This window comes from Protopterus annectens, chromosome 1.part0, assembly GCF_019279795.1.
Source record: "Protopterus annectens isolate FY-2018-M chromosome 1.part0, PAN1.0, whole genome shotgun sequence".
Lineage (NCBI taxonomy): Eukaryota > Metazoa > Chordata > Ceratodontiformes > Protopteridae > Protopterus > Protopterus annectens.
This window is the reverse complement of record NC_056725.1, coordinates 963,317,274-963,341,541: the sequence shown is the minus strand read 5'-3', so window position 1 is coordinate 963,341,541 and position 24,268 is coordinate 963,317,274. Positions and strand designations below refer to the sequence as shown.

Below are 24,268 nucleotides of genomic sequence, written 5' to 3'. Positions count from 1 at the left end.
ACGTTTTTTGTTATACAAACCATTCCACATAATTTAAGAGGAGGGACATAGAAACGACCACCTTAGAACATGAGGCTAGATGGATTATTCAAGGCAAAGCGGATCACCCCCCTGGCTTGAATGACAAAATTAATATCTATCCCTTTCTTAAAAAGAGGAGATTAGGTAAAACATTTAAATGAATGCATTGAACACGGTCATTTATGTATATAAAAATTTTCACTGTCATCACTGTTATGAAAGATATAATTGCCATGAATAATAGGCTTTCTAATTATTACAAAAAGCAGCATGATTAGGAATTATGGCATTTGTTAATACATTAACCATGTACATTTAATTGCTTGTATATCTAGGATTAAGCTTTAATGAACTTCATGATGTTTTTAAGTTTATAATACATCTATAGTTGATACATGCATAAATTATTCTTATAACTAAAGTTCTCTTATCAAGTTAAGTATATTTGATGTATTATGTGAATTGTGGTTCACCACCATCTGGTGGACTTTAGTGGTTACTGCAATGGGAATATTTCTAAGGCAATTCTCTAAATGAAATAAATACGTAGTCATATAATATTAATTTAGAAAACAGCTTTAATTAAATGTCTTATGATAATATTTAATATTTCTCATAATAAGAGTAGCATAGATTGAGTTGATCTCTTGTTTTTGCATTACCAGATTTTAAAAGTTTCGATTTTATGTAAAAAATTTTTAATTGTTTTTAATTGATTTCTTAATTGAAGCAAGTATTTAAGGACTGTTCTAACTAATCTATTTTGTACAGTCTGATGAAGCCCTTTATGGGTGAAAGCGCTCACTGATCGTATAATAAAGAACGTTCCCTGTTCATTTCCTGTGGAGCTATTGTTCTTCCTGAAAAAGTGGATTCTTAAATGTGGTGACTTTTCTTACGTTGAATTATAGAAGCCGCTGTGTTCCTGCGACTCTGCTAAGGATATTTGTTCTCATATTTACTTGTTTCCACTTAAAATTTCTTATTAGATTAAGCAATGGTCTTATTTCAGGCATTCACCTATTCAAAAACATATCAGCTCTACATATATTATGACCCATGTACTTTTGCACCCCATCCCCCACCTCAACAATTGAAGATTACAGCCTATTACCTTAAACATGTTTTGTCCAGCTTTTCTTCTCATTTTTGAACTGTAATGCCTACATTCTTTAATACCAAATATAAGAAGTGAAACATACAAGAACTCAAAATACTTTACCGTAAAATATGTTATTTATATGGAAACGTTTAATAGAAATACTGTTAAGAACAGAACATTTTTTCTTTCTTTCTTCTTCCCCTTCCCCCAGAGTCCTTCCAAACATTAATGCAATGAAGTGAGCAAACAGCTGTACTTCACAAATGAGATTGATGCTTTGCAGTCTCACATTTATTCATTATTTTCCATGTTACTAGCCTTCTTCCTATTTATCTCCATCTCCCAAATCCAGATTCCAGTTCAGTTCCAGTGTACTCCCGATTCTTCTGGTCAACTCCTTTGCTTTTTTTCTGCATCTCAAGCCTTTTCCTTTGGAACAGAGGAAAGGTTTCACTGGCAAAGTCTCTCTGTATGTTTTATTATCTTATTACTTTTCATTCTTCTAAGTCCCCTTCTGCTTGATGGCTCATTTTTTTATAGGTGCATAGGTTCATAAATTAGTACTAGGCTAACTGCCCTTGTGGGCCATTTTAAACCTAGCTAATTAACGCACATGAGAATCAAACCCTGCACTTTGTGTCTGTAAGACAACTATCTTGACTATTACACCAACCTCCCTTGGACAAACTTTTGCAATTTCTCCATTAGCTTGTTCTGCATCAAGAAAAATTACTTTAATCCTCCAGGGAAAAATGCTAACAACAGCTATCTACAGCAGCTTGAGTCTCACATCTGCTTATCAACGTTCCATGATTACTGGTGTGATGACCCTCCACCTCTGGGCCAGTAATCCAGGAGCCTCAATCATCACCACTGACACCTGTGGGGAATGTTCACTGAGAGGATAACAGGTATACACGCAGTATCTCCAGATGCAGCTATCTGCATCAAGCACAATCAAGCACAATTTCCCTTAAGAGCACACAGGGAACACAATCAGTCCAAAGACTGGTTCCTCTCTCTTTCTCTAGATCCCCAATAAGACTTCCCACTCGCACAGCTATACAGTTAAGTCTTTATCCAGAGTTCCATGCCAAGTCCTCCAACACTCTCTATGTCCAACCAGTGCTTCATGTCCCTGCCCAAGTAGCAGACACAAACACTCTTTGAGATTTGATTTGCACACATACACACACACACACACACACACACACACACACACACACACACACACACACACACACACACACACACACACCTGAGAAAGGCTGGCACAGGTTTACTAGCTATGTCCCCCATGACCAGACTATAAGGTAGTTATCACTGCCATCAGAATCCCTCGCCAGCTACTTTAATGCCCTTAACAAAGGGTGTCCAATTTTATTGAGTAATATTAATACTAATACAAATGGTAGTTTGACCAAGAGCAAGGCAATCTGGAGTGGCCCACACAGTGTCACCAAATAAATAGGCAAACACTCTCAAAACTTAAATATCTCTACAAAGATCAACCACAATGAAGCATTTAAATATATTTCATAATAAATAATAAAATAACAAGACAATACTAAATATCTGTTCACAGTGACATCATAATTCAAAATCACAGGAAATATTTAAAATAACATTGAAGGACAGATGCAGACAAATAAAGAAAAATAATATCTAAACCTAAGCTTCAATATATTCCTGACTGAATTTAAGAGAATCACCATTCCCTACTTACTTAACAGAGCAAGGCAGATGATGCAGTGAATGGTCCTTCTTGTTGTCAGGCCCAAGACAGAATACAGAATACTCAGTTTCACTAAGAGACTTCTCAAAATAATATCTAAAATATTACTTCTGGGATAGCTTGCAGAATAACATCACTTCTGGTCATCTGACTTCTAGTTCCCATGCAAACCCCCATTGTTGTAATTTAGCACTTACCTGTACAAATACACACACAAGGGCTTTTGCTCAGATCTTTGGCAGGTGCTGGAAGTCATAAAACAATTTCATATCTCCACTCTTCCAGAGTAGTAATTAAGTCACCCCAAAGACAATACAGAAAGCTTCCTAGTACAGACCTTGTGTCTCTGGCTGCACTGAAACCTGTGAGATAGCATCTTTATGGCCAAGCCCGTAAAGTGATTTAATTTCAGGTATATTTTAAAGTTTGCTGGACAGGAGTTAACTTCCTGTTTTTCAGATTCCTCTGTTAAAGCATACATTTAAAGAGTTACAATACTGCATGTACATTTATGTTCTCTCCAGTAGGGCACACTCTGTGGATAAGTTTCAAACACAAGCACTTTACAAACACCTTTTCAACACAAATGGCTGTACAAATCAGTTTGATATACACATGACATACAGTTCTAATACATTTACAACACAAGCACCTTGTATAAATCAGTTTGATATTCACAAATAACATATAATTATTTACAAAAGTCCAGATAGTTGTGCTGGCAGTACCTCCTATCATCAGAACTGGAATACATTTGTTTCTCTTCTGCCTGTTGTACAATGAATAATCACTTTCCACAAGCACTCTACTGTCTCCAACACTTAATACTTTGCCTTTTTGTCACAGTTTTGTCAGGATCAACTCTTTCTCCTTGTAGGTCTGCATCTTTACTAATAAATGTTTTGACAGCTTTCTAGTGGCCAGATTTGGAACATACACAGTGTGCCCTTTCAATTAACAGTTCTTGCTGTGGAACACCAGTCTTATTTGTGCCTTCATACAATTAATACAGCCTGTTCCTTTTAGTTTCTCTGGTGTAGCAAAAAAAAAAAAAAATTCCCTATGTGATCTGTCCTTTAATTCTACCATTTTTTTTTTTTTGAAAAACATCTCTTCTTATACAGTCTCTTAGTCGGCCAGCCTTTTCTTCATTTCAACCTCTGATTTTTGCAGTTTTATCAGCTCATCTGAATATGTGCTTAAAGCTTCTTCCATTTTTCCAGCTTTTTGTTATTTGAGTTGATGCACTCTTCAGTGTTTCATTTATTTTAATCAGCTCTGACCAAATTTCACTTATTCTGTCCTCTAGATTACCAGAAGTAATGGCTTGTACCAAAGCTGGAGCTTGAACTACTTTTTGCTGAACAACTGCAGGACTCTCCCCAGCCAGTGTTTTCTCTTCACCTTTTTCAGTTGACTTTATTTCAGGCTCTCTTAGTTTATTCTAACTGAATTTTACTCAAGTTGATAATGTCACTGGCTGCTGCCTCTCAGTTTATTTTTTCACACTGGGAGAGCTGAAGTTAAACAGCTGATCAGCTGATCAGTGCGCAGCCATTTTAGACATTTCTAGAAACTAGTTTGTTTATGTCATCACCTTGTTCCCTAGAGCTCCACAGTTCTTGGATTTGTCTGAAATTGCCTTTTTCCAACTTTTCCAGCTTTATGAATGAGAAGATTCTATGTGCAAGTAATAACACAGAGCCTGCTAGGACCACTTTCAAGGATGGGACCATCCTTTCCTCTTCTTTCTCTTGGAGATCATCCTTTCCACTATCCTTTGCCTTAATTTTAAGGATAATGACTATTGAGCATCTTGGATATTTCCAAAATACTTTAAATTTAAAGCACTGTAACAGAGTTCCATTTTTTGTTGTGTATATTTTGTATAGTTTGCTTCAGCACTTTGACTTCCTTCCTAAACTCACTTGGTCCTGTACGTAACTGTGACTGAGGTACACCCAGCCACACCTGTCAGGCCACAAAGGTTTTGTCTACTTGTTCTGCTTCCCACTAGTCCTAACATAGTCTCTCTTTATCTTAATAATAACCCACTGATCAGAATTCTCCTCCTCTTTGTTTATAAGGCCATCCTATCCCCCCAGATAATCCTAAGAACCAATCCCCAAACGTTGGATTTGGGCAGAAGTAAGCATTGAAATTGCCAGCCAATGTCTAGCCTTCCCCAGTGCTCTTTTGCTGACAGGAAATATTTTTACATGCTATCTAGATGTTTTCTAACATGCTAACCAGATGCAAAGAAGTTCTCTTACTTTATATATATATATATATATATATATATATATATATATATATATATATATACCTGTCAAACTTAGACATTAATCTACACATTGATGAGTAGTAAATGTTCTCAGACAACCCAAAGCCATGATATACATTAAGCACTGCCTTATGTGTACAGTAAGCAGCTTTATCTCCCAGCATACAACATGGTATAGTTCAAAGGACCCTAAACCTCTGAAGGATGATAAATTAAATGACAGTCTCCTATCTATAACATTAACCCATCCTGATAAACCACAACCTCTCCGGAAATCTGTCTCAGCTCAGGATGAGTAACACCAGCAAAGATACAAGTAAAATAATCTTTCACCATGAAATGTCTCCATTGTTTATCTGCTCAACACTCTTCTATTTGTAGCAAGGAGCCACATGCCAGCATAAGCAGCAACATCCTCTCCTATACCACACTTGTAAACAAATATCACCCTTCCTGAGCACTGTTGCTTACTGCATGCAAAGGACCCTCTTGAGCATCAGATGGTCGACAAATAACCCCCCTATCAAGGGGATAATTCAAAACCTCAGTTTAAACATTCTCAGAAAAGTTTTGAGAATGTAACCATGCAAACCTCCTTATAACAAATCCAATAGTTGCTGCTCTAACAGAGGAATCAGCGGAATCATAGGTCAACTTCAAAGAATGCTTGGTAACTTGAAACACAGAAGCTATAAGAAAATTCAGAAAAGATTTGTCCTCAGAAGTAGGAAAAGTTGCAATAATGACCCATATATACAATTTGTGTATCAACATTTATGAATATTTAAGATATACTAGAAAGAACCATTTTCATGCATTTGTTTTCAACATCGTATCTTTAAGACTTAATTGATAGCGTGTGTTTTACTATATAAGGAATGAAGTGTTTTTGTGAGTTATCTGATGAAGGGATACATCCCTGAAAGCGCTTACCTGTGTTTTATAATAAACTTCCTAGCTGTGGTAAAGTTGGTGTTTGTTTGCTACTTTAACTTTATCTATTTTACACCAGCTGTTTTATTAGTTGGTAGAGGATTTTTGTGTTTTGTGTTCTACAATTGTTTTTCCTCTCCAAACTGAACATGGCAGATGGAAGCATACAGTCATCTACATCTGAATCTATGACTACAGTCAATGGAAATAACTCTAAGGATACAGATGGCTTATCGACGGGAAAGTTCAATGGACTACTGACTGTTAGCAACAACCCTCTTTTAAATGTAGGATTAAATATATCGGATGCAGCAGTAAGCAATGATTTTGAACAACAAAATAACTTTAATAGTGCATATAAGGAGCTTGAAAACAAATTATACAAATTTAAATGCCTCCAATGGCAACGTTTTCACTTTGAGGCATCTCTTAAGCATAACCTTGTGCCTAGAGGTCTCTGTGTGTTGACAATGCCCACATATGGACAGGTTTATCCTGTACTACTCAGGCAGTGGCAAATTATTAATCTAGAATGCAGTGCAAGTTTTTTACATCTCCTGATAGATTGTTTTCGACTACAAGAAGATGAAATGGCTAAGGACATCAATGTTCTATATGATAAATTACTTGATTCCTATTCCGCTGAATTAGTTGGTGTTAAACTTGAAACCTTACATGACAACATCCTGAATTATGAAAAAAGGCTATTGAATGTTAATACATGTAAATTAAATGGGGATTTCAAAGATTTTCAAATGGGGAATGTGTTCTCTTGGGCTAGAGAATGCCTCCCAATGAATAATACATGTCAATTAGTGTCACCAGAGTCAATCACAACAGCGAGGCAAGGAAGTGTTATTTCGAATGAGCAGCCACCTAACACACCCTCCATATCATGTATGACATACATGAAAGGCAGCAACATGGCTACCAACTATACAGGCGCAATAAACGGTCCTGTACAACCAGCGACTGATTTAATGGGTGCGAGTAAGTCGACTCCAAATGTAGATGGCATACAAGCCGTCAGACCCAAAGATGTCAGACATCTGCAAACTTCCAGCAATGGAATGATGACATCAGCAGTGTCCAGTTCAACAAACAAAGTGAATTGTTTTTACTACAGAACCCCTTACCCATCAGGGGACGTTCAAGGAATCAGCAACAGCAAATACCGCTGAGTCCGGAAGGGCACAACAGGAAAAGATTAAGGCAGGTTTAACTTTCAATATCTCCTCTCATATGCTTACTGAAACGCAGACTATGTTGTTAAAGGCTTAACCTTTGTACCAGTGAAGAAAGCACATCTACCTGAATTTCTGAGAGATTTGCAATTGTTTGGTCGTAGTTTAACTCTAAGTACTATGTTTGGCACTAACACTCAAATGAATAAAGGCATTTTTAAGAAGCCCAGTACATATGTTCCTCCCAGTAATGCTATAATTGACACATTTTACATAAATCTGAATACAAAGCCCTGGAAGAATTGAAACTAATGAACTCTACTGAGATACGGCCTGCAGATAAGGGAGGGGGGATTGTTGTTCTAGACAAGGGACTATATCTTGAACAAATGTTTGAATTGTTAAATAATGATGTAACATATCAATCTGTATCATGCATTGTTATGAAAGGTATTATAGATAAGGTTTCCTTTTTGATTTTGACTTGTTGATTACAGGGATGATTAATGAGCAAACATTTGACTATTTTACTGTGAGTAGTCCTACTATTCCTGAGGTATATGGGTTTCCCAAGATTCATAAAAATTTATATATACCACCAATGCGTCCCATTGTATCTAGCAAAGGGTGGGTGACTGAGCCCCTTTTGATTTTTGTTGAAAAAACTCTACATCCATTACTGAAAGATTGTGATAGTGTGCTTAAAGACTCTAAAACATTCCTGGAAACTCTCAGATTGAAATGGGCTGACATTAATGGTGATAGCAGTTGTTTCTTTGTGACAATGGATATAAAATCACTTTTCACTGTCATCCCCAATGACTGGGGCACTGGCAATGTAAGGGAGTTACTTAACAATGCAAATCACACTAGGAACAAATATGATTTGATTTGTGCATTATTGGACATCATATTGACCAACAATGTTTTCATTTTTCACAAGAATTATTATTTACAGAAAGTTGATGTGGCTATGGTCACAGCTTGTGCCAACAGCTATGCCATCCTTTCCCTTGTACAATGGGAACAAACTCATATATTATCTGATGCTATATACAGCAAGCATATTAGCTGGTACACTAGGTTTGTGGATGACATCTTTTTGCTATGGAATGGCACTGAGGCTGATTTAAATGAATTATTGTCTTACTTGAACAATACTACTACGTTCCTTAGGTTTACATCTAAGTATTCTGTTCAAGAGATTGATTTCTTGGATGTTAAGGTTAGGAAAGATGATTTACTTCACATCAAAACCAGCCTATATAGAAAACCTGTTAGGAAGAACAACTACCTGCATAGCACAAGTATGCATCCTAACCATACCAAGCAGAATATTATTAAGGGTCAAATTTACAGAACTAAGAGATTGTTCAACAATGACAGTGAATTAGCCAGTGCTTTATAACTATTGAAGACAGAATTCTTAGAGAGGGGATACAATGCACATGTTATAGATAAATGTATTAAATGAAGGTTGGAGAAATAGAAATGAAAGGTGCAGACCTTATTTTTATGAAGATGGGAGCACTGAACCAAATACTCAAATCATTAACAACATGACCAGCCATATGCAAGGGGTTATTGATAACACCCTAAGAATGCCATTAACATTTGCTAGTAATATTAATTCTGTTTGTAATGTTATTACTAAGAATTGGGGCATTCTTTCTACAATTAATGATGTACAAGGTATTATTGGGCCTAAACCTAATTTTACATTTAGGAACAACAGAACATTAACACCTTTGCCATAGGAATGATACATCAACCATACAGAATAGATCTGATAGATTGGGTACCTACATATGTAGAGATTGTACAGCCTGAAAGTATATTCACAGTGGTAGAAGCTTTGTACACCCATCTAAGGGTTTCAGTTTTAACAGCATTCAATACGCTGACTGTACAACATCTAATGTAGTATATCTTGCCTATTGCACAGTATATTTTAGTTTTTACATAGGTAAGACTAACAGGCAGTTGAAAGAGAAAATACTGGAACACTACAGGGACATCAACAATTGTAAAGAGAGTAGTGCTATAGCAACACATAATAAGAACGAGGAACCAGACCATAATTTTAAGTTCCTTGTTCTACAAGTCCTGCCAGAGAGATTGAGAGGGGGCAATTTGTCTAACGACATGGAGGTTGCAGAACAAAAATGATTATGTTGTTTAATGCAGATAAAACTCCAGGTCTAAACAATATGGTGTCCTTGAAACCTTTCTTAAAAGCTCGTCCACTTAAACATTGACTGTTAGGATTTTAAAATTTTAATATACAATTTTAGTTACTGTAATCTATGTTCAGTTATTATGACATACTAAGTTATTTATACAGTTCTTATCTATATATTTATTATCTACATACATACATGTATACTTCTATTTATGTATTTTATACATTTATATACACACATGCATATATATATATATATATATATATATATATATATATATATATATATATATATATACACACACACACTAATATGCCTTTTCATACATATATATTATATTTTACATGTTGTTAGTGCATTACTTATTTGTATTTATGTTGTATGTTATAGTTCAAGTTTTAATATTTTTGCACAGCAGGACATGGTTTTAGCAATTTTATTATATTATGACCAACCATGACTCATATATACAATTTGTGTATCAACATTTATGAATATTTAAGATATACTAGAACCATTTTCATATATTTATTTTCAACATTATGTCTTTAAGACTTAATTGATAGCATGTGTTTTTACTATATAAGGAATGAAGTGTTTTTGTGAGTTGTCTGATGAAGGGGTACATCCCTGAAAGCACTTACCTGTGTTTTATAATAAACTTCCTAGCTGTGGTACAGTTGGTGTTTGTTTGCTACTTTAACTTTATCTATTTTACACCAGCTGTATTATTAGTTGGTAGAGGATTTTTGTGTTTCGTGTTCTACAAAGTTGCAATAATGTTCTTCATTATCTCAAATGAAGCAAGCCAGAACTTTAACATGTCAGCATTATAATTAAGAATCATAAAATAAAAGTGGCTGAGGAATATGCTCTTTTCTCAAATGTATCAAAGGCTATCCCATCCTTATCGGGGGATTAGCATTTACCAAATATTTACCTGAAGAAGGATTTCCCAAGGAAATCACCGCAGGGTCAGATTTAGGAATAGAAAATAAGCATTCGTATTGAAAAACTTTATATTATCTTTCTGCCTTCTTAAGGGCTGCAGGCTGGCTGTCAGACATGTTGCAGACTGTAGTAAAAACACCTTCCAAAGCTGGAAGACCTGGAAGAACAGGACCAGGAGAAGGTTGATGAAGTTACAGCTGAAAACTGTGGTTTCTTTTCCCAGACAGGGCGACTGGCTTGCTGACAGAGCAGTACAGGATTGGAGGGATGCTGCCCTCTTCTGTGTGTCACCCTTCAGAGGACATTTTAAACCAAGGTCCTATCTGCTTGAGTTGGTGGCAGCTCATATGGATGTGAAACATCCCACAACACCTATTGAAAAGGGTAGTGGAAGTTCCCCAGTGCCCTAGCCAAATTTCCCCAAGCAGTACAAATACTACCTTGGGTCAGACTTCTCATCCGTACCAAATTTCTCAGTATTTACTGGTTTTGAGGGCAAAATAATGGGGTGCCATGAATTCCCCAGTGGTCCTCTTTCACTCCGATTTTTTTCTATTTTATTTATTTATTTTTTTACAACCTGTTGGAGACTCTTTCAGACATCACTGACATTGGCAACTGATTTATTTATTTACTTTCAACTACAGGGTTTTCCATGTAGACTGATTTAAGAATTCAGCCTTTCATCGAGTTGCAGTTGCGTCTTAGAGAATTTGCTGTTTTTTCCCCTCGTCTGTCTACCAAACAGCTTCTTCCGGGTTAGGAATAAAAGAATAAAGAAAAGTGAGCTAGAATCAGACAGTATAAGCAGGTGGGTTGTAGCATTGTGAAAAGCAAAAACAAATGCTGAGAGGATGTTCTGAATGACTGCATCAGACACATCTGTTGGATACGGTAACATCTGGACAAAAAAAGGAAGACGTACAGTGTGTTATACTATTACCATTACCACCTGACCCTGGAGTCTGAGATTTGGCATAACAGCACAGGCTACAACACAGCCATAGCAGTGAGCAAGTAGAGCTATTTGTTTTTACAATTTTAACTTTCAAGCAGTCAAGCTTCAAGTTGTTTAACTTCTGCCTCTGCCAACAAGTGAACTTCTGCTGCAGTGTAGTCTGTGACTGTGACTCTGGTCTGCGACCGTCCACCCAACACCCACCCGGGCGTCCTCCACAGTCCACACTGCTTTCCAGGAAGCTAGGATGAGAAAATTTACTTCCTCTGGCAACTCGACCTCCAGCTCGACGTAAGTAAAAAAAGAGAAAAAAAAAAGCACTTATGTATGTATGCGTTAATGAAGTGAATTAACTGTTAATGCCTATTGCCTGTTAGAAATACTCTGCACTCTGCAGACTGTGGCAACTGTGGGGAAATTACGAAATTAAGTTGGATCACTGTGCTACTCTCTTTCTGTCAGGTTTAGTGTTTGTTTAAAATATTTCGTCTTGGCAAAGGAATTGTATGATATTTGTAGTGATTTACTGTAAGAGGCAGGGCAGAAAAGGTTTAAGTTCAAGCTTTCAAGCGTTACATCTCGCACCACTGTGATGTAGTGTAGGATGAGAGAGAGGCTGGACAGTTATAGTTGAAAAGGCTATATAAAGTAACGTTGTTGCCTACATATGCATGCTGTTTTGTTTGTTATCAGTATTTTCCATACAGGCATTCACAATTCAAATCCCTGGATGTTTGCTATACTTTTATGGTGCATTAATTTTATTTTGGTTATTTGTTGGTTACAAAGCACTTGTCCTGGTGTAATATTTAAGTTCAAGCTCACCGGGGAACAGTTCCACAATTTTATTTCTGTTCCGTTCAATAGTTGGATGTACAATATGGTCCCTGGTCTTGAGTTAGCTAAAGCAGTGTGTTTCCTGTTGTCCTGGGACTGCTGCTGTTCTTTGCTCAACAGATGTGATCATGCAAGCAGCCAGCATGAATTAATCTGCACAGAAACATAGGCATAGCCTGATCGGAACCAGAACTATGAGATAGTGATATCTGGATTCAGGATGTTGAGAAGGAACAGGATTATAGGATGTTATTAAGCTAACTGCACCTATCTCTGTTTTTCCTGACTAGGTGCTTTTTTTTTTTTAGCTTAGTTTAAACTGCCACTAATTTTGTTAATTTGCATTCCCTCCAGGTTGCTCTGAACGTTAAGTGTGCAATTTTTTCGTATTCCACTTAACCCACCTATATTATCAACTCTGTTGTAGAAAGAAAAAACATTTTCTTTTAATCTTTATTGTTTTGCCATCGTTCAAGTCCTTAGGTAATTAAGTAGTACAGTTATTCGACTGAAAAAGAACTTTTTACATCATCGGGTAGGCATATATTCCCCTCTTCTCCATTTGCATCACTACTTAACTATGTACTACTGAGGACTGATCCCTAAAATGAGTGCAGACAGAGCTTCACCATCTGGATCCTATTTTTTACTATTGCTGTCTGTATTCTGTATTCTGCTGAACAACCACTATTTACAAAACACAGGCTTCTACCTTTGCATCATCTTCATATTTAGCTGATATGAATATTAATCGTTTACATGGGATCGCTGCACATCTCTCTTCTTTAACATTACGGGAAATTACATAATACAACATAACATAAATTAAAATGGTACTAGAAGAAAGATAGAGTAAATCTGTCTAGTCTTTTAATTTACTGAGTTGGCATTGGGCTCTCACCTCAAATATATGTATCCCAGTATCCCATACTTTTTAAATACTTTAGTTGCCTTGCCCTCTACTACTAATACTGGATATGTATTCTGCATTACCACCCTTTCTATAAACAATTATTTCATAATTTCTCGATTGAAATGTGTTTTCTTAATCTGGCTGCCAGGCCTCCTAATTACTCAACAGTCCTTCCTATCCATGCTTTTCTCATATATCGTTATTATTGCCATGTGTACCTGTGCCATACGCCCCTTGACTCCCCTTTTTTAGAAAACAGTTCAGGTTCCCTAAACCTCCAGTCACATAACACATTCCCTCAACCCTTCCATTAGAGTTAACATTTAATTGTGTTTCTTTGTACAGACTGCATTTCTGTGGAGTCACTTTCTCCACTTTAGACTTACTGAAAACTGCATACCATACTCCATCTGTGATCTTACAAGGAGCAATAATGCATTACAGAGGAGGATAACACTTCTTATTCCAGCAATCCTAGATGTAATCCCCAATATCACCATTGCCTTTATGCTGTCATCTCTTGTGAGCTTGACAAACCAGACTTTTTATAATAATCATCCCCAAGTTCTTGTCCTTTTCCAGCTTCTTGACTCCAAAACTTCAAGTAAGTGCATCACCATGCATTTAGAAGAGTTAGATCTGCCATCTCTCATATTATTTCCCATAATCATTTTAGTTTCACAGCAAAGCTAACCCTCATTAGATACCACTCCTAAATTTGCTATTATCTATAAAGTTTAAGTCAGCCTTTCATATCTTATTTTACATCAGAAGTGAGCACATTAAATGGAGCTTAGACCAGCCCTGAGGGATACCACTCTGGGGCCATATTTTGGTTGTCTGTTCTTAAGTTTGCATTTGAAAGATGGCCCCACAATTCCATTGGAGTGGGTGGGATTTTACATAATTATGTCTGCAAATTTTATGTTAATCAGCATACAGATTTGTATCTATTTTTCATGGGCCTTTGTCCAGATTTTTGATGTATCCAGATTGAGAGGCATGCCTTGGGTCTCCGCTAAAAAGAGGTCACAACCTTACTGAGACTAACCCAGTAAACAAAGAATAAATAAATAAATAAATAAATAAATAAATAAAATGAGTTTATGCTAAAAGTAATAAAGTCACCACAGTCTTCCAAATGACACAAAAATCGTATGACAGTCCAAATAAAAATTAATTTCCTAGTATAAAACAGTTTCACTTAAAAGTTACTGTTTTGTCATAAAATAACATGCATCACTTGGTTTATCGGTCCAACAATGGAGAAACTCTTATCAAAATTTGATCCTCGAAAACCTGCAAAAGGAGTGGTCTTCAGTAGCAGAAAAGCTCTAAAGAGCTTTGTTGCCCAGGCCACTGACTTTCTCCAGCCATGTTCAAACTCTCAATTGTCTTAAGGCATGGAAGATGCTCTTAAGTTTTGAAAGAAACTTGGCTGCTACATCCAGCCTTTCTGCAATAACATTCAACATCTCCCTGGTGTCAACTACCACAATTCAGATGGCCTGCCTCTGGAATTCTGACTGTCTACAGGGGCTGGCACCAGTGGTTTCAAGCAGGAGGGGATCAGCTATAACATAGCACAGCTGTTTCTCTGTGAAATGAGTACAAAACTGATTTTTGATGCCTATAATACTATAATGAAAGATACTGTTACCATTGTTTAAAGGGGAAAATGTTTACTTTGTGCAAAACAGCCCCAAAGTGCAATCTCAGGGTATTTAACCGAGACAGAAAGAGAGAGAGAAAAAGACAGGAAGTCAGAAAGAGTAATGAAAGAACAAGTTTCCAAAGGAGTCTGGTGTAGTTTGTGAATGGAGACCAGAGTAGTGGCTCAGGAGAGGATCAGTCACTTGGATCTGCTAACCAGATGAGTGTCCTGGTGATCTTTATGTCTGACATGGAAATAAACACTGCACACCATTTCCTGTTTCATTTAGCATCAAATGAACTGTGATATTCTTTACAACTGAGACCAATGAAACTTTTATTTGTGCCATAGAAAACCCCAGAGTGACTGTGGTGTAATTATAAGAAACTTTTTTTTACTGTGCTTGGACTACAAACATTTTCACATTCTACAAAAATGCCAAAACGTGTTTATTTTCTTTGGTTTATTTCAGTCCAAAATGTTTTATGCAACTAAGTTTGTTTTTCAGAAAATCCACAGGTGTCAGCTGATTTACACTCTGCAATATATATATATATATATATATATATATATATATATATATATATATATATATATATATATATATATATATAGATATGGGATCTGTATGGATCATCGAATGGCAACATAACTGAAACAGATTTGGCCGGGCATACTTGTGCGAAAGTGCTTTTCACCGAAAGGCACTTTCGCGTAAATATGCCTGTTGAGGAGATTGCACTACAGTGGGGATAAGGGATAATTCCCTTTTCCCCACTGTAGTGTTCTCTGAGTGAGAATATTTAATTAAGGGGTGTGAGGGTGCAGGGGCTTGCCCCTGCAACGTAAAAGTAATTTTTTGTTTTTAAACACACTTTAACAAAAGCACTTTTCGGTGAAAGCACTTTCATTAAAGTGTGTTGTGATTAGGGATTCGGACTATTGAACTTTCACTCAATAGTCCTAGATCCATATATATATATATATATATATATATATATATATATATATATATATATATATATGTGTGTGTGTGTGTGTGTGTGCGTGTATGTACAGACACATGCAAGCATACATATGAAGCAAATCAAATATCTTTAAAAATATATGCAGAATGAAATGAAAAATGAAATGAAAATGCAGTCCACTTGTTTTTCCCCATTAAATTTCACAAGCTATTTATAGTACCTTCTATGCAAGCTTTACCTGATCTAACCTCAAGTCACAACCACAACAGTTCCTGATTAACAACATCTTCTCGGAATAAATAAACCCCACATTATCCTCTAGCCAAAGTCTCTACTTCCACTCAGTTTTTAAAAAATGGAATGCTATCTTTTTGCAAATTAGACATACCTCTAACCTCTCCAACTTCAAACACCTACTAAAAGACCAGCTAAATAAGACTTACCTCTGCTCCTGAACTATGCCAGGCTAAACTTCTCCAGCATACGTCTTACTAATTACTTCTCTCTGAATATAGTCAATCTAATTCTTAGATAAAGGACTAATATAATTTTGCCAAGGCTATGTTATCTAGTAATCTCTATTCAAAGTGTACTCAGTGTATATAATGCCATCTCTAGGAAATGAAACTGAAGTCATCAGTTCTTTTTTGGCAATGCTCTTTTTTTCAGCTTGTTATCTTTATCCAAATAATTGCACTTTGCATGTATAAGTTCAAATTGTATGAACTGAAGTTGTGAATCTTTTTACTTAGTTAATACAATGTTCTTATGTGTGTCATCCATCAGATGAGAAGTTAAACCGAGGCCCCATCTGCCTGAGTTGGTGGTAGCTAAGTTTAATGTAAAAGATCTCACTGCACCTATTGAAAAAAGGAGGGGATGTTCCCCAATGCCCTGGCCAAATTTCCCCTAGTAGTATAAATACCACCTCGGGTCTCCCCTAAAAAGAGACTACTTAGCCTAGATGGACTAACCTGGCCAACAAAGGATAAAAAAACAATACTAGGTTTTGTAATACCTTTGTTACTTTACTGTAACCATATTATGTCAATGTAGAGATTTTCTCTAGGACCTCCTCTGAAAATGGGATATTATCCCAGTTGGATTTTCATTGTAAACAAATGTCAAATAAATAAATAAATTAGTTAATAAACATAATACTCTTCAGATCATTAAATGTTCCATCTGTCTTAACAAATCACTGCTCTTTGACAAACACATTTTCTTTTATGAGATCTGTTAAAGGACATGCAATACTTCCAGAATTAGGCATAATTTTCTGTAGTGCCTACCTAGTCCAAAGAAATTCTTCACCTAACTTGTAGTGAGGGGTATAGGCCAGGTTTTATGGTCTCTGTTTTTTCTACATGTAGTTTATAACCCCTCATCCTATAAGTCACCCCTGATATTTGGCTTCTACCATGCCCATCTTACTTTCTTTCGCATTCAGAATCAAGCCAATCTGTTTTATTGACTCTAACACAGTCATCACTTTTAGTAAGTGAGACTTATCTCCTGAATGGATGACCATGTCATCTAGGTATGCAGCAGCCATAAAGTTACATGTCAATAATTTAATAGTTAGAGAAATTTTAGCCATTTTATATATACAAATTACAGGTAAGTTAGTATAATACAAACAGGAACTGCAATATGAAGTGAGAAAAAGCAGACTTATAGTAATTATAGAGAGAAAGCCAAGGGACAGAAACTGACAGAAGTAAGGAAGTGAGTGAAGAAGGGAGAGTAAGGAGATGTAAGCTATGAATAGGTATTTGTTCACATTTAGGGATATACTTTATCCTGGTATTAAGCAAGAACAGAGCCAAATTTTGGCTAGGAAGTTTTTTAGAATGGTTTTGAAGGATGGAAGAGAAAGTAGTGACCTAATGGACAGAGCTAAGGAATTCCAGGCCTTAGCAATATGGTACAAGTACAGACAATGCCCAGCAGATTTGATAGGTTTGTGGACAGACAGGAGTTCTCGGTCACTGGATCATAATGACTGACTGGGAACATAGTTGTATAGAATGTTATTTACTGCTGGACAAGGAGATGGATTCTGGATCATTTTAAAGGTGGTAAGAAGTTGTGTATATGTTACTTGATGAGGTAATTCTAAGCAATTTAGGCTTTTTAGTGCTATACAGTGGTAGGTTCTAAAAGGGGTATTTGCTCCAAATTTAGCAACTTTGTTATAGCATTGTTCAAGTTTTGAGTTTTGTGATGCCAAAAGGTTAGTAAGGATGGGAGTGCCATAAAGAAGTGTGGGAAAGAGATAAGTAATGGCAAATGAAGCTCTAATCTAGTGGAACCAACCCAGCCAACAAAGGATAAAAAAATATAGTAGGTTTTGTAATAACTTTGTTATTTAACTATAACTATATTGTGTCAATGTGGAGCTTTTCTCCAGTACCTTTGACAAAGAATTCTCTAACAGTAATTCAAGAACAGATGTTCTTGCCTTTCTTGTATGACTTTCACCTTGCAAGCCAACCACCAATCTTCCTGCATCTAGCCATAGCTTTAGCACAATAATATGATACATTTGCTTTATCTTTCTCTTTCCTGGTTTCCTAATTTTGAAGTTCATCACAAAGTATCCTTCAGTCATCAAAGGCCTTTTCTCTTAGCCAACATTTTTCATACATGGCAATTATACTAACACATGACCCCATGGGTTAAATTCTCTTAAGTCAAGTGTTCTTTTTTAGAATTGTTCTCAGCAACTCTTGGGCTTTCTACACATACTCCTTTACTGAGGGGCATAACCAGTTTTAAGCTTCTATTCTTCTGAAGTCTCATTAGTAATATTAAGCTGACCTCGTGGATGCCAGCGAATTAAGAGTTCAAATGGGATAAACCCAGGTGAAACCTCTGGCACATTTCTTATTACAAACAGCAAGGAGGGCAACAACTGTTTCTAGTTCAAACCATCTGTGTCAACTACCTTTCTTAACAAGAATTTTAGTCTTTTACTGAACCTCTCTGCTAAACTATCAGTCTGCGCATAACATTCTGGGTTTTTAACTGCTTAATACTATTAACTTAAAGGATGTGCCTTGCTCAGTACGTATCTTCTTAGGGATTCCCACTCTAGAGAATAACATTACAAGTTTTCTGATAAGAACCTTAGCATTAACCATGCATCGTTACGGTACAGCCTCTGGAAATTTGGTAGGTTAATCCATTATTACTAATATGTAACAATACCCACTGCTAGTAATGTTCCCAAAATGTTTACAACAATGTGCTCAAATGGCACCTCTATAACTGGCACAGGAATCAATGGACTCTTAAATCCAGTATGATGTGCAGCTGTCTGACACTGCGGATAAGAAGTGCAAACTTTTCTATGTCTTTTATTATACATGGGTTCTACCAATGCCAAAAGTAAAACCAGGCCAACAAAGAATCTTGAAAACTGGAGAAATAGCCACAGAATCTATATATCTTAATACTTTATTGTCAAGTCAGTTTAGCACTTTCATTCCTTTAATCATTGTACTTCATCAGAACACCCTGCAAAAAACTCAACATTTTAAATAATGTACTTAACAAATCACATGCCCATAATGCACCAATCAAGTAACATCTTACACTAATAATACCTATTTGTTAAAAACTAATGCTGAATAATTTCAAACAATTCATGAATTCTCATTTAACATAAATATAACCATATAAAATGCTAAAATAGTATATTAAAGATTGTTCATATTAAAAATTTCATTTTAGATTTGAAAAGGACAAAATAGAATTATGAAGCCTGATAATGGGGTAGAGGTGTAATTATTGATTGTTTTAAATACTCAGAGAAGATGCTTCAATATTTAAACAACGGTGACTTTTTATAAACAGTTTTATTATTGAAGTAAATACTTATTAATATAAAATGCATTTGTGGTTACAGGATTTGGTATAAGAATATGATATAGACAAAGGTCTTAGGATAGAAAAACATGTGATAACCAGTATCTAAGGTATCCCGAAGGTAAACAAATCTCTTCAGGACCCACCCTTGAGACTGGTAGTAGCTGCAGAGGGGTCAAAGACTGATCCTTTGGATGCCAACTTAAAAAAAAATATGATTAAAAACATATTATACGTGAGTCATGGCACTTTTTAACTGTTTTATCCAACTGTAAGTATAATGACTCTTTTAGGTTAGTAGTGGTGGAGGTCAAGGATTTATTTTTAGTGATTCCACATGAGCTGTGTATAAAATGTTTTCAAAACCTTACTGAAAGGGTATGATTTTTACAGGATGATATTAATATTACAGCTGGTTGTATGGAACAAGTTTTAAGTAACAATCTTGTATTTTTTGAGAATGACTTATTATAAATAGATCACAGGGCTAGAAATGGGGGCAGTTGACGCTCTTGTATTTGTGAATATCAACTTATGGTGGTGGATGATTAATTACATTTTAATCCTCCCTGTTTTCATCACATTGTAATGTATTTAGGTTTTCTGATAATATTATCATTTTGTGAGATGGAGTGGTAGCAGACATGGAAAAGTATTTACTGTATATTACGATACAACTACATTTTGAGTTTTAAAATTTAACATGATTTTGATACCGTCAATTTTTTAGATGTAAGAATTAGCAAGAATAGGAAAAATTATTTTATGATTTAACAAGTTTTAAGTAACAATTTTGTATTTTTTGAGAATGACTTTTTATAAATAGACCAAGGGGCTAGAAATGGGGCAGCTGACGTTCTTGTATTTGTGAATATCAACTTATGGTGGTGGATGATACCGTCAATTTTTTAGATGTAAGAATTAGCAAGAACAGGAAAAATTATTTTATAATTTAACAATTTTTAGAAACAAGACCTATTTTAATAGTTTGTTACATTACAGTAGTTTCATCCTCCTAGGCAAAACAGGAACATCTTAAAGGATCAAATGGTGTGTCTGTCACATCTGTTTTCATACGGCAAATTATTTTATGAAGAGTTGGACAAACTTGGTATGATGTTCCTCAGCACAAAATATCCAGAAACGTTGCAAATAAAATATAAAGAAGAAATAATAGTGGGTTGGAATGTTAAGTATCAACCCTAGACAGTATAACAAAGGGAAGTTAGAATGAAATAAATTATACAAAAAAAACATTATAAGTATTATAATAGAAGGGTACATGAAGTAAAAGAGATTATGACCAGGAAATGAGAAGTAGTTTTTTTATACCAGAGTAACATTTATTATAACAGTAAAATCAGAAACAAAAACATAGATTTAGCAACATTAAACAACAATGTATAACTGGAAGCATATTTCTTAGGTCTACTGCCCAGGTCAGGGATACATGAGACAAAAAAGGTTATTTTCCTTGGCTGTGTTATTGTGTAAAAAAGTGATAATCAGGTGGTAGAAAATGCAGAATTCCCCTGATGTAGGATTTGATAACTTTACTTCTAACAACAAAGAATGGGGAAGAGAAAGTCTCAAATTCTACCTACAAGAGGAGTTTTATTAGAAAATGAACTCCCTTTATATAATATCTAGACACACATGTGAATACATAGGTTACATTAATATAGTACAGACTATTTACCCATTAAATCTGTAAAGCCAAAGTAATGCTTAGCTACCCAGGGCTATATTTATTAATACAAATACCTTCATGTGTTAACACAAATATAAATGTTTTATGATAATACATAGGATTTTTAATGAACTGGGAAGTAGTTTTTGAACCATTTGGTTTAAAAAACAAGTTAGGAGACAATCCTTATTTGTCTACAAGAGGTAGAAACTTGAAGCGGGTATTTGAAGGGTCATAAAACTATGCTGCTGATGGAGTGCAAAAGGGGCTGAGGAAATATGGTAGGTGTGCTTTGTGTAGATTCATCTAAAAGGTGGCAAATGTGGTAATAGTAAACTATACAAGGGTATTGACCCCAAAATGGTAAGTCTGATTGTAATACAAAGGGGGTTATTTACTATGCCCAATGTTTGTCTTGTCCTGCTTTTTACATAGACAACACAGAAAAGCCTCTAAAAAGAGAATTTATCAGTACCTGTATTAAAAGGGGGCAACACAACTAGTGTTTTACATAAATGCTCATTGTTTTGTGTTTTTTTATTTCAGAAAGGGTATCCTCATTCACAAGGGGTAGGAACTGGTTATCCCATTTGGAGGCATGAGAATTGCATTGGCAGCTGTTATTAAATAACAATATAGCACTTGGGATTAATGATAATCAGCAGATTATTAGTACAAAAAAGGGCAAGAATGTAACATTTTTATAATTCATTTTTAATACTAATAGTTTCTAATGTACTATTTTAAGACTTTTTATAGTTACACTTTTGTTAGATGAAAATTAATTAACTGTGTGAGGTTATTCGGTATTAGTGCTTGACAAACAGGTATTATTAGTTTAAGATGCTCAATGATTGGTACATTATTTAATATGCTGAGTGCTCTTGTAAGGTGCTCTGATGAAGTTCTGATGATTAAAGGAACTAAAGCGCTAAAGTGATTTGACAACAAAGTATAAAGTCATAACGATCCTGTGGCTGTTTTTTGTAGTTCTCAGTGTGTTCTCTTGGCTTTATTATATACAGCACATTAAAATCTGGCTTACATACTTTTCTTCATTTTGCCCATCCACGGGTGACCACTTAGCATCTAACTACAGGCTAGCATCATTATTGGTGCTCTGTAAGGTTTTGGCACTAACAAATGATGCAGAATTTCCTCTCTGTCTCTACTTAACTCTTTATAAGAGATCATAAGATCATAGGAAGTTACTAAACTACTGGCCCTAAGGCCCTTACAAGCCACAGTTTTATAATATGTTCTAAATCAAGCAACTGCACTCTTACAGTTTTGTCAGCATTAACAGTTCAGTTGCGAAATGCTATCGCTTGTACTTCAGACATTATTCCAGCCATAGCCAACAGTGCCACTTTAAGTTTTGTATATCATCTGATAAGTCCCTTCTACATCCATTTAAGTCTTCAAACCTCCCCAATCAGATGAGAAGAGATTATGTTGGTCCATTATTGTATCCTATAAGGTGCTGACACCTGTTTTGTGTGTCAAACCTTTAAAAATCCACCACAAAAAGCATCTGTGTCACCTTCCTTATATTATTTTCTTAAGGCCAGATGGAGTCCTTAGGGTAATAATTACACTGCTCAGTTCCACTAATTGTTGCTATTGCAGCTGCACCAGCTTCTGGTCTCTACCTTAGACTTCACTAAGGTTTTTAGTAACACACACATGATTGTGGGTAAAAAATATAGCAGGACATTCGGACAGTACACACCCAGTAACAGCAGCAAAATATCTCTGGCTTACAAATCTCAGAAATATTTTGCCCAATCACTTCATAAACTTGGTAAAAGAAGTATAGAGAGAAAAAATATTTTCGCAGGTACCTGACCAAACTGCTCATATCCTTCACCAGTGTAAGCTCCTAAAGCACACGTAGAAATCTGGTTTATTTAGACAAGTAAATGAAAATACAGCCCGTTTGGCTTTTCCAATTCTACAAGTTATATACAATACAGACATACCTCTTTTGTAAGGTCATAGTCCTTACTGGACTCAATCCTACAATGTCTCTGCAGCAACAGGATCTGAAAGATGACAGCTAAAAGCCTTGTTAGGCCTTCCCTTCAGCTCAACTTAAAATATTTATCTTAACTTTCCCTGAACCACATCCACAATAGGTCATGACTAGAAAATTAACTTCTAGAAAACTGAAATCTTTGGTTAGAGCCTCTAGTTTGACCCGCAATAAACCGCCACCTGAGCAGCAAATACTTGTCTATTTCCAGGCTACATTATTTTATAAAAAAAAGTTAACTGGTAATTATTATTCTGTCTAATACAATAAATGCCTGGAATTTAATAATACAAAATACATTTTAAGGCATATCCCACAATTTGTACATACAAGATTCTTATTTACATATATAAAAGTAATCAACATGCGGTTTCATTTTATTTTATGGCAACCAAACTTTATAAAGACCAAAAGTTAAAAAAAAACTTGACTATCAAACCTATGAACCTGAACTACCATTAGACAATGCTGTCATAATTAATTTTTTCTCTTCTGAAGTTAAAGTACTTGTACTTACTACCAAATTCAGCTCTGATATCAGTAGTGGAAAATGGAAACTCTGTAAGCAGACTGCCCAAGCAAACATCAGAGGAAGAAGATCTCTTCTTCTTCCTCTTCTTCCAGTGCCTTTTCCTTGATGTTTTATTTTCAGTATCTTCCAAATCTGAAGGAAAATCTGTAAAACAGAAAGCATTATTAAACACACAAACTATTTCACCCTACTTTGATGTACAGTTTTTTTCACTAAGTCATAAAAGTGTTAAGGCATAAGAAATACTGAATTACGGATAAATATTATTAAAGCATTCAAAGAGGAAAACATATGTAGCTTGCTGAAAAAAATCATGAGTCCTTCTCATCTTAACTGTCTATGGTCTGATGCAGTTTCCTACAGTCATGCCTAAAAAGATAATGGAGACTCAAACTGCTCAAAATCTGCAGCTGCA

General features: G+C 35.6%; 1 protein-coding gene across 3 annotated transcripts in view; it reads right to left on the bottom strand.

Moving 5' to 3' along the window:
* The window catches only part of AKAP7 (A-kinase anchoring protein 7), a 1,625,267-nt gene that overhangs the window by 1,488,463 nt on the left and 112,536 nt on the right, over nucleotides 1–24,268 (bottom strand). For all 3 annotated transcript variants that reach the window (XM_044064537.1, XM_044064536.1, XR_006363953.1), the window contains exon 3: nucleotides 23,839–23,997. In XM_044064537.1, the coding sequence (XP_043920472.1) occupies nucleotides 23,839–23,997 (159 nt within the window). The remainder of the gene's footprint in view (nucleotides 1–23,838; nucleotides 23,998–24,268) is intronic.